Source organism: Canis lupus, chromosome X, assembly GCF_048164855.1.
Source record: "Canis lupus baileyi chromosome X, mCanLup2.hap1, whole genome shotgun sequence".
Classification (NCBI taxonomy): Eukaryota; Metazoa; Chordata; class Mammalia; order Carnivora; family Canidae; genus Canis; species Canis lupus.
The window spans coordinates 41,417,257-41,433,437 of record NC_132876.1 but is presented as its reverse complement, the minus strand read 5'-3'; the positions used below and the strand labels follow the sequence as shown (position 1 = coordinate 41,433,437).

The 16,181-nt window shown below is 38.3% G+C and overlaps 1 protein-coding gene across 1 annotated transcript in view; it reads right to left on the bottom strand.

Moving 5' to 3' along the window:
• The window catches only part of GUCY2F (guanylate cyclase 2F, retinal), a 99,195-nt gene that overhangs the window by 38,303 nt on the left and 44,711 nt on the right, over positions 1-16,181 (bottom strand). The window contains exon 8 of the mRNA XM_072818338.1: positions 603-779. Coding sequence (XP_072674439.1) covers positions 603-779 — 177 coding nt within the window. The remainder of the gene's footprint in view (positions 1-602; positions 780-16,181) is intronic.

Sequence of the window (16,181 nt, the reverse complement as noted above, 5' to 3'; positions counted from 1 at the left end):
AAATACACATAGACACAATTTGCATACTATTCCAAGGAGTTCATAGACTCCACTAAAGCCCATCCATAGACCCATTCATGAACCCCTTTAACTCTCATTAGTCCTTGCCTCAGAGAATGGAAGTGCTGCCTGACAGACCCTATGGTCTTTTGGCTTTCTGGTCATGCTGAGTTTCATATCTACACCTATGTTGTGCAAAGACCTATCCCCTAGTTCTAGACTGAACCATCTGTTAGAAGGTGAAAACCAGGAGATAAGGCACTAAAGGATCTGTGAATGAATACTTTTCCCCATCCAGAAAGTAGAGAAATGGGATGGAAGGAAGGGCTGCTTAAGGCAAAGAGTGCTCAGTGACAATAGGAAGTAAGGACAAATTTGGCCCTCAAAAGGGGGGAGAGGGGTCCGACAAGTAAATCCCTTCTATATCAGTACCTTATAACAGATATGGACAAAGGGACCATGAGAAGGGATGGGGGCAGACCCTGGGAAGGAAGGTGGAAGAGTGACATCATCACAATGATCCAAGGAAAATAAAATATCCCAAAATGTTTAAATTCGAATCTATAGTGAAAATCCAAGATTTCCTCAGTCTTTCCATTAACCTTGATGAGATCCAGCAGGAGTGATGATTTAAACATCCAGTCAAGTTTCACATCCTGATTTGTCAATATGTCTTCTAAGCTCCTTCTGGAACAGAATTCTGTCACAATGGCAAACATCCCTGAATCATAGAAGAAGCCCAATAAAGGGTTAATATTCTCATGATGCAGGTCCTTGATCTGGAAACAGAGGGAGAGAGGAAAGTCACTGTCTTTTTACAATGGGGGACCAGAGTTTACGGCACATGCCTTCTCTTCAAACTTCCTATGACTGCTTGCTGTGAAAAGCTGAATGTTGGGCCCCATGATCTCCAACCCCTCATTATTCCTGTGATTGTTATGTTATATGGAAAAAGGGAGATTATTCAGGTAGGCCTAATCTGCTTGTATGAGCTCTTCAAATCAGAAGAGGAGGGAGAGAGGAAGTCAGAGATATTCAAAGTAGGAGGACTCAATTTTTGGCTTTGAAGATGAAGGAAGGAGGCTATAAGCCAGGGACTGTGGGCAGCCTCTAGAAGCTGAGAACAGTTCTCAGCTGACAGCCATCAAGGAAATGGGGACTTCAGTCCTACAACTGTACAGAACCAAATTCTGTACACAACCTAACTGAGCCTAGAAGTGATTTTCCTCCAGAGACTCCAAATTAAAGCTGAGAATGACTGACACCTTGACTTGATCCTCATGTGATACTAAGTGGAGTACCCAACTGATCCCACTTAGACTTCTGATCTACAGAATAGTGAAATGATAAATGGGTTCCATTATGTTTGTGCTATTTTGGTATGACGATAAAGGTTCTACTCACCAATTCCACTATGTGTGTTGGGGGAAGAGGGTTCCCACACAACCAACCAATTCTCCAACACCAGCCAGGTGTCCTACAATTCAGCTCAATTCTGACACTATCTACCTGGAGATAGCATCAGATCCCAAAGGTTAAGGGTTCAATCCTACAAGATTCCCCCCGCCCCATACACACTTCAGACACCAGTAACAAGTCCAGGTTACCTGGGCTTCTACAAATGAGCTATAGATTAGAGATTCTAACAACCCTCACCTTCAGTTCAATTAATTTGCTAGAGTGGCTCACAGAACCCATAGAAACATTTTACTTACTAGATTACTAGTTTATTATAAAAGGATATAACTTAGAAACAGCCAGATGGAAGAGATGCATAGGACAAGGTATAGCAGAAAGATGTGGAGCTTCCATGCCCTCTCTAAATGCATGCCACTCTCCCCAAATCTCCACATGTTCACCAACCCAGAACTCTCCAAACTCTGTCCTTTGAAGTTTTTATGAAGGCTTCATTACATAGACGTGATTGACTGTCCATCCATGATTGATTCAACCTTCAGCCCCTCTCCCCTCCCAGATAGTAGGGGGGAGGGGGTACTGAAAGCTCCAACCTTTTTTTTTTTTTTTTTAATTTTTATTTATTTATGGTAGTCACACAGAGAGAGAGAGGCAGAGACACAGGCAGAGGGAGAAGCAGGCTCCATGCACCGGGAGCCTGATGTGGGATTCGATCCCGGGTCTCCAGGATCGCGCCCTGGGCCAAAGGCAGGCGCTAAACCGCTGCGCCACCCAGGGATCCCAGCTCCAACCTTTTAATCAACTGGTTGGTTCTCAGGCAACCAGCACCCATCCTTAGGTGTGGTCTGAAAGTCTCATTAACATAACAAAAGACACTTTACCATTCTTCTCACTTAGGAAATTCCAAGAGTTTTAGGAGCTCTGTGCTAGAAATATGAAGACCAAAGACATACTTTTTACTATAAATCACAATATCATAGGCACTGATAGAAAATCGATGCAGGGCAGCCCTGGTGGCTTAGCGGTTTAGCGCCGCCATCACCCTGGGGTGTGATCCTGGAGACCAGGGATCAAGTCCCACGTCCGGCTCCCTGCATGGAGCCTGCTTCTCCCTCTGCCTGTGTCTCTGCCTCTCTCTCTGTGTGTCTCTCATGAATAAATAAATAAAATCTTTAAAAAAAAAAAGAAAATTGATGCAATGGTCAAAGAGGGAGATTCTACTTTTTAAAAAAATTATTTATTTATTCATGAGAGACACAGAGAGGGAGAGAGGCAGCGACACAGGAAGAGGGAGAAGGAGGCTCCATGCAGGGTCTCCAGGATGACGCCCTGGGCTGAAGGCGGCGCCAAACCACTGAGCCGCGGGGGCTGCCCAAGAGGGAGATTTTTTTTTAATTTATTTATGATAGTCACAGAGAGAGAGAGAGAGAGGCAGAGACACAGGCAGAGGGAGAAGCAGGCTCCATGCACCGGGAGCCTGATGTGGGACTCGATCCTGGGTCTCCAGGATCGCGCCCTGGGCCAAAGGCAGGCGCCAAACCGCTGTGCCACCCAGGGATCCCAAAGAGGGAGATTTTAAAGAGAGATTTCTCCTGGCATATTGTAAGTGAATGCTAGGGCTGTGGCCTTCTTCCTGATTTTTGGGGGACTCTGGAATGGAGCTCAGTGAGCCAGGAGGACTAAAGAAGTTTAGTACAATGAAAAGTGGAATAGACTGTCTATTTGTTAATATTCAGGTAATAAAATAAATAGCCTACATAAACATCAGGCCAAACTCTACAAAATTTGTTTAGAAGAAACATCTAGAATTCTGACTATATTTTCCTTTTGCATCATTAATGTTTTCACTAATGCAAGAAGCATTTCATAGTGTGTGCCCAGAATGTCCAAGGCACTGGGCTTCATGCTAGAAATGCAGAATTAAGCAAAATGAAATAACTGTCCTGGAAGAGCTCACATTCAAAAGGGGGTGATAGACAAATAAGCTGACAGATGTATTTTACTGTAAAATGTATTCTTATGGAAGGGAGAATGGCATGCTGGGGGAGCTCAGTTATTTATAGCCTGAAGGATCAGAGAAGGCTTCCCGGAGAAGGTAATGTCTTGACTGTCATGAAGGACAAGTAAGAGTTGAGCAGGTCAAAGTGACAGGGTGGGAATGGCTGAAAGTAAGAGCATGTTATGTTGAGGAAATTGTAACAGGTTTAGGGTGGCCAGAACAGAGTGCAAGGGAAAGGAGATAAGACACAAGATAGACAGGAACCACATCCCATGGGTCTTTGAAAACCTTGCTATGGTATTTGAAATTTATATCATGGGCACTCAATAATTGCTATCTATTACTCTTACTATTTAATAGGGGATGAGAGGGAAAAAGTTTTCATAATCACTTCCAGATTTCTACCTGGATTCCTGGGTAGATAGCAGTGCCACACATCAATATAGGGAATTCAGGGATGGTTTAGTAATGGATATGTAGGTGTCCCACTCATATCACCTTTACTATGCATTCCCCAGACACTGTGAATGTTGGCTAAGAACTCACAGCTATTCCATTCTCAGGAAAATTGTCCTAGAGCCCAAACCAAATGGAAGCCAACTTATCTTAAAGGTTAAGTCCCATCCACAGACCTTAGCCAATGACTGACTGCCTAGGGTTGGTACAAAAGTCCAACTCCCTAGCCTCAAGGTGGGACACATGGTATAACTTGCACTCCAGCATTTCTCCCGTGAGATTATACTGAAGCTAGAAGCTAGTCTCCAGCAGAGATCACATACTTGCTGAGCTATCCTGCTTCTCTCACTCCCTTTCTCTTGGAGCATTCTCCCAATGAGTAATTTGAACAAGAAACTCCATGTCAGGCTCAGCTTTTAGAGAATCTGACCTAAGGCAGATGGGAAAACAAAATTTTGGTGGTGGGGAAGTCTGATTAATTCAGTTTGGGACATCTTAAAAATGAGGTGCCTGTGGGACATCAAGGAGGAAGTATTCCACAGTTGGATATTCAGGGTTTGGAGATCAGGAAAGAAGTCTGATCTGGATAAATAAACTTGGGAACTATAAGCATGCAAAGCATGGTACATGAAATTAATTGGAGTGGATAAGATAGCCCAAGGAAAACATACAGAATGAAAAGAGAAGAGAGAAATATCAAAATTTTTTAAATGGAAAAGGAAGAACATCCTGTATAGACTTAGAAATGAGGCCAGGGAAGTGGAGAAAAGACTATTTAGAGCAATTTTATAAACACCATAGGAAGAGTTTCAGGAAATTGAGGTAAATGCCAGAAAGAATTTCAGGAAAATGTTATAAATGTCAGAGAAATCGGATGAAGATGAAGATGGAAAAGCATCTGATGAATTTGACCAGTAGTAAATCATTAATTATTCTGAAACATCATATGTTTACACAGATATGCATACACACACACACACACACACACACATAAAATATATAGAATAGAGTAGATATATACATTTAAGCTGAGAGTTACCAGCCAACATTCACAGCAGCTGGGGTGGATATATAATAGAATAATTTGTGATTTAATCCTTTCCCTTATTTCCCACATAAAATATGTGCACTTCATGTAGGAAATAAGAGAAAGGATTAAATCACAAATTATTCTATTTTGAGCATTGAGAGTATGGTGGGACATTTATTGAGATGGAGTACACTGGCTTGGTATATGAGCCTACTTCTCCAGCAGGGTGATCCAAGCCAAAGTTAAATTATCCCTAAGGTGAATGGTAGCTATTGACCATTAAAGTTGCCTTTTAAGCATAAAAGCCTAGCACTCCTTACAAGTTACTTAGTCCAATGCAGCTTAAACCAGCTAAGGCAGACAAGGAAATTCAGCCCATACATAGCAAAGTGGGCACTCACTATTAAGGTTTTTTTTTTTTTTTCACTATTAAGGTTTTATTGTGCCATCGCTTATGGACCAAGGAGCCCAAACTATTGAGTTCTAAACCTCTTGGAAGACAGAATACAAAGTGGATGTATCTGCTAGCTATTCAACACAAACCTATTTCTTTTTCTTACTGGGAAAACAATTAGTCCATATTTTACAACCTCCCTTGGAGCTAAATGTAGCCATATGACTGAATTTTAAGCAGTGAAATATAAGAGGAAGTAATATGTGCCAATTCTAGGTTAAGGATTTTAAGAAGTAACTATATGCCTTTCATGTTATTTTTCACTTGTATAGATGAATGCAGATGATGACAGGGTCCTAGGAGATGGCATAGCCATAAAATGGTTATATCCTGGGTCCCTGAATCCCTGTATTGGAAGGAAGTCACCAGCCAACAAAGAACACCTACCTTGCACTGTTATTTGGATGAGAATTAAACTTCTGCTGTGTTTGAGACATTAAATATTTGGGGGTCTATTTGTTATAGCATCTAGCTTTACACTAGTAGCCCCAGAATGGAAAAAGTTCAGGCCTAGGTTTTCCCTGGATCTTTACAGTCATATGTCCTCAGCTACAACCAATAGAGAAGAGCACATATAGGAACCAGGTAGGTACCTACATGCAGTCATGTCCTGCTGACATTTTGGACAACCCCAGGAAGCAGAGAATGTTTGGAACACCTTTTGTAGCAAGATGGTCATCTGAACATTTCCTGGGTAGGCATGTACTTTGCCCCTTCAATAATATACCCTGAAGTGGTTATCATCAAATGTTCAAGAGTTAAATTGTCCTATCTCCCAAGATGTTTGTTAGTACTGCATCTGATGTGAAACCTTTTAGCATACAGTCACCAGAGAAACCTGCTCCTAAGTCAAGCATTAGCTTAAATGATCTTAAAGATGTCTTTAACTGTTTGACAATGTTTCTGGGACATTGTAACATCAGAAAAATGCCTACTTGCACCACAGCTGCGATACCATCCTACTGGTGGGTATGGACCCTTATGAAAATTTAATTCTCTACATCAGTGCCTGCCATTACCATGTCAACCATTGCTACCTATTTTGGCAATAAGATTTTCTATCTCCATGGACTAAATGGCTGCTATGTCTTCTTCCTCTGTTTCATTTTATTTTGTTTTGTTGTAGAGAGCTATTGTTCAAGACCTCCTTGTATCAATCTATTCACTCTTTACCACCCAGAGGTCAATGGTCATATAGAACATATTAACTAGGTACTAGCAGATTTCTGATGGTATGTTTCCTGTAAATAACACTTCATTAATTTAATAAATGTGTATTGAGCACCTTACTCTATGTTAGACACTGAGGTGAGGGCTGGAAACAAATGGTGAACAAAATATTACATGGTCCCTGACTTCTTAATTGAATAATTACATGAAGAAATGTAAATTTGCAACTCTGACAAGTCCTCTAAAGGAGAGATACACAATGTAAGTATGTATAATTGGGGCTGTGACCAATCAGGGAGGTTGAGGGAGAGTTCCTGGGAAGTTACAGTTGAGCTGGGAGCTAAAAGATATGTGGAGTTAACCAGGCAAAGAAGGGAGAGAAAAGTATTCCAGAGATTGAAATAGCATGTGAAAAGGTTCTGTGCTAGGAGCATATCACAATCCAAGGACTAAAAAAGAGCCAGTGTGGCTGATGGAGAGAGGGTAAGAGAAATACTGTAGTATGAGATAAGGCTGAAGAGGCAGAGCAGAGCCAGACCATGGAGGATCTAATGGACTATTTTAGGTAGGTTTTTCTTGATATTAACGGCAATTAGAGGTACTTCTATACCACGTAAGATACAATAAGTCATGGCAGACTACCATTCCTGATACCACAACATTAAAAAGCCAAACTGCAAAAATATAATATTTTAAAAGACAACAAGGATATGCATACACAAAATAAAGGAACTAAAACTAAGAAGGGCAGGAACCCTTCTGAGATAAGCAGATTTTTGCCAGCCATTTTCTTCTCCGGGGACATTTGCTAATCCTTGTCACAAGCTGAAGATCAGGTTTAGTCTAGGAAAAGGGCTTTGCTGGGAAAAAGAGAAAATTAGCAAAGTTCCAGCAATTGTGAAGTACTGGTATAACAATTAATAAACTTTAGGAGACCTAAATGTGAGATGGTTCTCCCCTACCCCAGTATATATTCTGAGTTTGGACGCTACAGGGAAGACTAGGAAGCTTCCGTAAGGTGAGATGACATCTCCTTTAGTATCCCAATACTTAGGACACAAAGTCTCACTGTAAGAGTAAGGCCTGCCACAAATAGATGGCTGAACTTATCCTCAAAATATTTGCCTAATTTGGAAGCATCATAGGGTAAGGGTAGAGGCCAAAGAGTAAAGCTCAAAGGCTCTGAAGCATCATCTGGACATAGCCAATCTTTCAAAGTGGAGAACTCCGCAGGCTTTTAGAGGGATATGCTCGGGAAACATAACAGAATTAAAGATGCACTAAGTCTAATTAAAACTACAACATAGCTTCCATTCAGCTCAGTCTCTGATTAGATTAATGTGTTTACTCTTTCACTCTACCCACCTGACTGATGAAAAGAGAAAACTCTCAATGGTAGAACATATTATCTGGAGCCTCTACAATGTCTTTATATAAAATGTCTACTACATAATAAAAAAATCACTAAATAGTTGAAGAGGCAAAAACAAAGGAGACAGAGGACAAAGGAACATGTCTTTAAATAATGCATAGACCAAAACCCCCATAAAATATGGATCAATATTTTTTAAACCATGAAAACATGAAGGCAGTGGAGAGTGACCAAATGCACAAATGCAGGTGAAGGTAAACCTGAAAAAACACAGTACAATAGGTAAAATTCATATTTGTTTTTTTTTTGTTTTGTTTTGTGAGAGTGTATTCTCCAAACTGCATATGACTTGAAGGCAGAAACTGCATCCCGGCAGGTTCGAGGCATCAGAAGGCAAAGTCTGGAGCCAACAGAATAGTTAGAAAGTTAGGGAAGAATTCCTGGAAGGTAATGTGCTATAGGGCAAGTTCAATCACCAAATATACATATAAAATTTGCTCAAAACTATATTTATCATGGTGAGCATCTCATAAAATATATAATTATGAATTACTGTGTTGTATACCTGAAATTAATATAACATTGTATGTCAATTATACTTCAATTAATTTTTTTTTCAATCTGCCCAAATCCTTGGCTGAATGTTGATCTTTGCATGCATGAGAAAGATCCCAGGTACCTCATAAAAAGGCAACAAGTAAACCTGTAATTTCAGACCAGAGATTTTAGTTACTACATACCACATGGGAGAAGAAGTTGAAAATTGAGTCTAGCCAAGATAACTGTCAGCAAAAACAAAATATCATTCTTCAGAGCAATCTAACGGAATCCAGAATTTCTAAAATGTACCATTCATAATGTTAGCAATCAACAAAAAGCCTTAGATATGCAAAGAATCAGGAAAATGTGACCTATACACAAAAAATAAAGGCAGTCAGTAGAAATCAACCCTGAGATGATACAGATGTTGCAACCAACAGAAAAGAACTTTATTTTATTTTTAAAAAATATTTTTTTATTTACTCATGAGAGATACAGAGAGAAAGGCAGAGACATAGGCAGAGGGAGAAGCAGGCTCCCCACGGGAAGCCTGATGCAGGACTCACTCCCAGGACCCTGGGATCATGACCTGAGTCAAAGGCAGATGCTCAACCACTGAGCCACCCAGGTGCCCCCAGAAAAGAAGCAGATATCCCAAATATATTTGAGGACTTAAAAGACAATATATGCAAAATGAATATACAGATAGGGAACATCAGCAGAGACATAAATTCTATAGCTAGAAAATATAAAATTCACTAGATTGGCTTAGGAGATGACAGAAAAGTCAATGAACTTGAGGAGAGATCAATAAAAAATACATTAATCTGAACAACAGAGAGAAAAAAAATTGGGGATAAAAAATAAGTAAAGTCTCCAGGATCTGTAGGACAATATCAAGTGTAGCACATACATAACTTCAGTTACAAAAGGATACAAGAGAGAATGGAAAATAAAAAATTAATAAATGGTGGCCCCAAACATTTTGAATTTGTTGAAAGATGTCAATTTAAATATTGAAGAAACACAAGCAACGTAGTAACATTATACTCAAACTCCTGCCATTTGAAAATCAACTTAGGGCAGCCCCGGTGGCTCAGCGGTTTAGCGCCACCTTTGGCCGGGGGCATGATCTTAGAGACCTGGGATGGAGTCCCATGTCAGGCTCCCTGCGTGGAGCCTGCTTCTCCCTCTGCCTGTCTGTGTGTGTGTGTGTGTGTGTGTGTGTGTGTCTCATGAATAAACAAACAAAATCTTTAAAAAAATAAACTTAAAGATCCAAGAGTCTTAGTGACCTTCAGATTAAATACAAAGAAACCTATACCTAGACACATTACAGTCAAACTCCTGAAATCTAAATATAAACTTTTGAAGGCAGTCAAAGAATATATTTTTTAAAAACTCATTATTTAAAAAAAATCACAGAAAATCAGAAATAGGGACATGTGTGAAAAAACCTTCAGATAACATCAAACCCAATAGTAAAGCATTAAATTGTTTTCCTCTCAAGCCGAGAGAAAGGCAAGGACGTCTTTCTTCACCAGTTCTACTCAAAAAAATTGTGAAAGCATCAAAATACTGATGGGAAAAATTAAAGAAAACTTAAGTGAAGATCTATACCATATTAATGGACTGGAAGACTTATTATTAAGATGTCCGTTGTCACTAGTTGGTTTATAAATTCATACAATTTCTATCAAAAGTTGTCAAAGCCATTGCTTAAGTAAAAGAAGCTGATTCTAGAATTTACTGAAAATTAAAATGAATGATGCTACCCAAAATGATGTTGAAAAAGAACAAGTTGGAGGAGTTTACACCACTTGACTTTAGGACTTACTCTAGAGCTATAATTAAGCAGTGTGATGTTGGCAGTAGAGTACATTAGTGTGTTAGTTAAACAGAGTAGAGAGTCCAAAAAATTACCTACACACACACACACACACACATATATATATATAGTCAGTTAATTTTTACCAAATTGGAAAGTTAACTCGATGGAGAAAGGAAAGCTTTTTTAAGCAGTTGCTACAGGAACAAAAGGAAAGCTTTTTTTAACCAATTGCTACAGGACTGGCTATCTCTATGGAAAAACAATGAACCTTGATCACTATCTCGGTCCATACACAAAAACTAATTCAAAATGGGTCATAGTCCTAAATCTAGAATCTTGGAATAGACAAGGATTTCTGGACCACAAAATACAACAATAGATTGAACTTCCTCGAAATAAAAAATTTTGCTCATCGAGAGACACCACTAAGAAAACAAACAAGACACAGACTGAGGAAAAATATTACAAAACACATATCTGACCAAAGGTTTATATCCAGGATACATGAAGAATGTCTACAATTCAAAAATTAAAAGACAAAAAAAAATTTTTTTCTTACGTGGCAAAAATTTGAATGGGCAATTCACAACAGAAGATACACAGAAAAATTATAAACGTATGAAAAAGTACCCAACAACTTTAGCCATCAAGAAAATGCAAATTAAATCCACAATAAGATACCACTTCACAGATACCAGAAAAGCAAATATCAAAAAGACAGATGCTGCTTAGAATTTAGAATAAATGGAACATCCATACATTTCTGTTAGTATAAAATGTTGTAACCAATTAGAAGGAAGAACTGTTTGGATGTTTCATATAAAGTCACCTGTATCTGCTCTTTGACTCATTTAATCTATCTTTTTTTTTTTTACAGATTTTATTTTCTTAACTGATCCCTACACCTAATATGGAGCTTGAGCTCATAAACCACAGATCAAGTTGTATGTTCTACCAACTGATCCAGCCAGGCACCTTTCAGTTAGTCCATTCTTATGTATTTACCAGAGAAAATGAAAATATATGTTCACAAAAATACCCAAAAATATTTGTAGTTGCCTATTAAAAGATGCTCAACATCACTAATCATCAGAGAAGTGCAAATCAAAACCACAGTGAAATATCATGTCAAACCCATTAGAGTGGCTACTATAAAATTTTTTTTAAAAAAACAAACCCAGGCAGCCCGGGTGGCTCAGCGGTTTAGTGCCGCCCAGGGCGTGATCCTGGAGACCCAGGATTGAGTCCCACGTCGGCCTCCCTGCATGGAGCCTGCTTCTCCCTCTGCCTGTGTTTCTGCCTCTCTCTGTGTGTCTCTCATGAATAAATAAATAAAATCGTTAAAAAAAACCCAAACCCTAAAATAATAAGCGCTAGCAAAAATATGGAGAAATTAGAAGCCTTGGGTACTGTTGATAGGATTGTGATGAAATGGGACGACCACTATGGAAAATTTTATGAGATTCCTCAAAAAATAAAAAATAGAGCTACCATATGATTCACTAATCCCACTTCAAGGTATAAACCCAAAGAATTGAAAACAGTCTCAGGTATTTGCACACCCATATTCATAGCAGCACTATTCACAATGGCCAAGAAGGTGAAGCAACCAAAATCTCCATCAGGAAATGAGCAAGGGGCACCTGGGTGGCTCAGTGGTTGAGCGTCTGCCTTTGTCTCAGGTTGTGATCCCAGGGTCCAGGGATCAAGTCCTACATCCGGCTCCCTGCGGGGAGGCTGTTTCTCCCTCTGCCTACATCTGTCTCTAGAAAGTAGAATGGTGTTAGCAGGAATTGGGGGGAGGTGGAAAAGAGAGTTGTAGCTTAATGGGTAGAGTTTCAGATTTGCAAGATAAAAAATGTCTGGAGATCTGTTTACAACAATGTGAATATACTTCACATAACTGAACTGTGTATTTAAAAATAGGTAAGGAGTGCACTTGTGATGAGCACTGAGTATTATATGTAACTGATGAATCACTAAATTCTACACCTAAAATTAAAGTTGATTTTTTGTAAAAAACAAAAAAAGTTGATTTTTTGTAAAAAAAAAAGAGGTAACATGCTAATTTTGTGTTTTTTCACCATTAAAAAAGATTATACTTTCCTTATTCATTACACCAAAAACCTAGAGACTAGCCAAATGTTCAGCACCAGGAGAAAATAATTGTGATATATTTATAAAATGAAATACTACTTAGCAATTAAAAAAATGAAATATTATTATATTCAAAAACATGAATTAATCTTAAAAAGTATGATGTTGAGAAAGAAAAGCCAGGCACATAAGAATACATATTGTAATATTCTATTTATATGAAATCTAAGAACAAAAAAAAATACCATTTTATGATGATAGAAATCAGAACAGTGGTTTCCTCTGGGCTAGGGACAATGACAGAGAAGGGAAACAGGGAGCTTTCTAGGATGATGAACATATTCTATATTTTGTTTTGGGGAGTGGTTACACAGATGTATACAATTGTCAAAATTCACTGACTAGAACATCTAATTAAATCTGAATTTAAAAAATTTATTTTAAAAACACAATGATACTACATGAAATAAACCAGTCACAGAAAGACAAAGGCTGTGTGATTCCACTCTCATATGCAATAGCTAAAGTAGTCAAATTCACAGAAACAAAACAGAATGGTGGTCACAAGGAGCTGGAAGGGGCTGGGTAGGGTAGTTGTTTAATGATATAGAATTTAAGTTTTGCAATCTGAAAGAGTTGTGACAATCTTTTGCAGAATAATGTAAATATTCTTGACACCACTGAATTATATACTCAGGAACGCTAAATTTTGTTATGTCTTTATCATCATTAAAAATAAAAATTTAAGGGACGCCTGGGTGGTTCACTTGGTGAAGTGTCTGACTTTTGATTTCAGTTCAGGTCATGATCTCAGGGTCAGGAGATCCAGTCCTGCATTGGCCTTCTGCACTGGATGTGGAGCCTGCTTGGGATTCTCTCTCTCCCTCTGCCTCTCAACTCCCACCCCCCCTGGTGCACTCTGCTCTCTCTCATTCTCTCCCAAAAAAATTTAAACAAAAAATGAAAAATTAAAAAAAAACAATGAGGGGGTGCCTGGCTGGTTCCATTGGTAGAGCATGCAACTCTTGATCTCAGGGTCATGAGTTCAAGCCCTACCTTAAGGATAGAGTTTACTTATTTTACTTAATTAAAAAAATTTTTAAACCAATGAGATACCCCTGTAAACTCATTAGAATGGCTAAAACTATAAAGAATATTGTTGATGATGTAAAGCAAAGGCAGCTCTCATAACTTGCATGTAGGAAATTAAAATGGGAAAAGATTTGATAGTGTCTTGTAAACTTAAATGTACACTATACATCAACATAGAAATTCAACTCCTAGGTGTTTAACCAAGAGAAATTAAAATATGTATCAGTAAAAAAGACTTGTAAAAAAAAGAGAGAGAGAGACTTGTAAAAAGCATATTCCTAGCAGCTTTATTCACAATAGACAAAACTGGAATCAGTTCAAATGCCCATCAACAGGAAAAGACATAATTAAATTGTGCTATATTCATATGATTGAATAATACTCGTCAATGAAAAGAACAAGCCATAGAAGTGATACCACTTCTATGAGGTTATAGAAGAAGCAAAATTAATGTAAGGCAAGAAAAACCCTGGAATAGTGGTTCCCTCTTTTGGGGAGTGGGCACAAATTTACTGAAGAACACAAAGGACCTTTTCCTGCTGATGAACATTTGACTAGTCTCTAGGTTTTTCTGGAGAGAAAGATATGTTTCTTATCCAGGATCAGCAATCTTCTGTAAAGGTACATATAATAAATATTTTATTCTTTGCAGATCATATATTGTTTCTATTGCATAATCTTTATTTTCCTTTTTTTGTTGTTTTTTACAACAACTTAAAAATGCAAAAAAACATTTTTAGCTCCCAGACTATGAAAAACAGACCATGGCCAGATTTGGTCCAGGGGCCATGGATTGCTGATCCCTATTTCATATCATGATAATGGTCTAGACTATCTGGGTGTATCCCTTTATCAAAATTACATATCTATAATATGGGCATTTCAGTGTATATAATTGTACATCAAAAATAGAGAACTGCAAAACAATAACAACAGCAATAATAACCAAGTTAGAGATGAAATAATAATGGTAGAATGTTGATAACTTTTTTGAAGCTGGGTGACGGGCAAATGGAGTTTGGTTATATTATTCTGTTTCTTTTCTATGTGTTTGCTACTTTCCATAATAAAAAGTTTTTGAAAAGGAAAGAAAGACTTCCAGGATGTAGCTAAAGCAGTACTTAAGGGAATTTTTTAGCTTTAAGTGACTATAAAAGAAAATAAAGGGTAGCCCGGATGGCTCAGCAGTTTAGCGCCGCCTTCAGCCCAGGGTGTGGTCCTGGAGACCCGAGATCGAGTCCCGCGTCAGGCTCCCTGCATGGAATGGAGCCTGCGTCTCCCTCTGCCTGTGTCTGTGCCTCTCTCTCTCTCTGTGTCTCTCATGAATAAATAAACAAAATCTAAAAAAAGAAAATAAGGAAGGCTTCCAGTTCAAAAAATTAGAAAAAGAACAATGAATTAAAAACACAGAAAGTAGGGTGCCTGCGTGGCTCAATCAGTTAAGCATCTGCCTTCAGCTCAGGTCAAGATCCCAGGGTCCTGGGATTGAGCCCCTTTTCTGGCACCCAGCTTATCAGAGCATCTGCATGTTCCTCTCCCTCTGAGCTGGTGCTCTCACTCACTCTCTCTGTCTCTCTCAAATGAATAAAAAAATCTTTAAAAGAAAACACAGAAAGGAGAATGAAGGAAATAATAAGAATATAAATCAATGAAATAGAAAGCAGACGTACACTTGAGGAAAATCAACAAAGCCAGAAGTTGATCTTTGGAAAAGATTTTAAAAATCGGTAGTCCTCTAGCAAAATTGATCAAGAAAGAGAAAACACAAATTATCAATATCAAGAATGCAAAGGGGGCATCACTATAAATCCTAAAGCTACTTAGAATATTGCATGAGCATATTAGATACTTCTTTGTGCCAGTAACTTTCACAGAATATATGAAATGGCCAATTTTCTTTTAAGCTATAACTTACCAAAAGTGGTACAAAAGGAAATAGAATGTTTGAATAGTCTACTATCTATTCCAGAAATTGAACCTGTAATTTAAAATCTCCACACAAAGAAAAGAGCAATATGAATCTCTTTAAAGAGAGTTAAGTAGAAAACTGACAAGATCAGGATTCTATTTTGAAAAGACCACTTTGCAAAGTGGAGAAGAGATGTGAGAATGATAAAAGTATATGTGGATAGAGTAGTTAAAAGATAATTACCAGTGGTTGCCAGGGATTAGGGAGAGGGAGGTATGAATAAGCGGAGCAGGGGATTTTTAGGGCATTGAAACTATTCTGCATGTTGCTATTATGGCAGATACATGTCATTATACATTTGTCAAAACCCATAGAACAGACAACACCAATGGTGAGCCCTAATGTAAACTGTGAACTTTGGGTGATAATGATATATCAATGTATGTCCAGCAGTTATGACAAATGTACCACTCTGGTTTGGGGTGGTGATAGTGGGGGAGTCCATGCATGTAGCTTGGGCAGTAGGCATATGGGAACTCTGTACCTCCAGTTCAATTTTGTTGTGAACCTAAAATAGTTTTTTAAAAATTACTTCTCTTGAAAAAAAAAAAAGACAATTGCAATAGCTCTGGTGGAAGTTGATAGTGGCTTGGAGAAGGATGGTAATAGTCAAAATAGAAGAAAAGAAGAACATTGGAGGTTGAAGGAGAAGGGAGAATCTTTGAAGTATGAGTTGAAGAGAGTAAACTAACCAATAAAGTATAATGGACTTAATGAACAGTGATAAGGGACATTTTAAGATGAGAAACATGAAT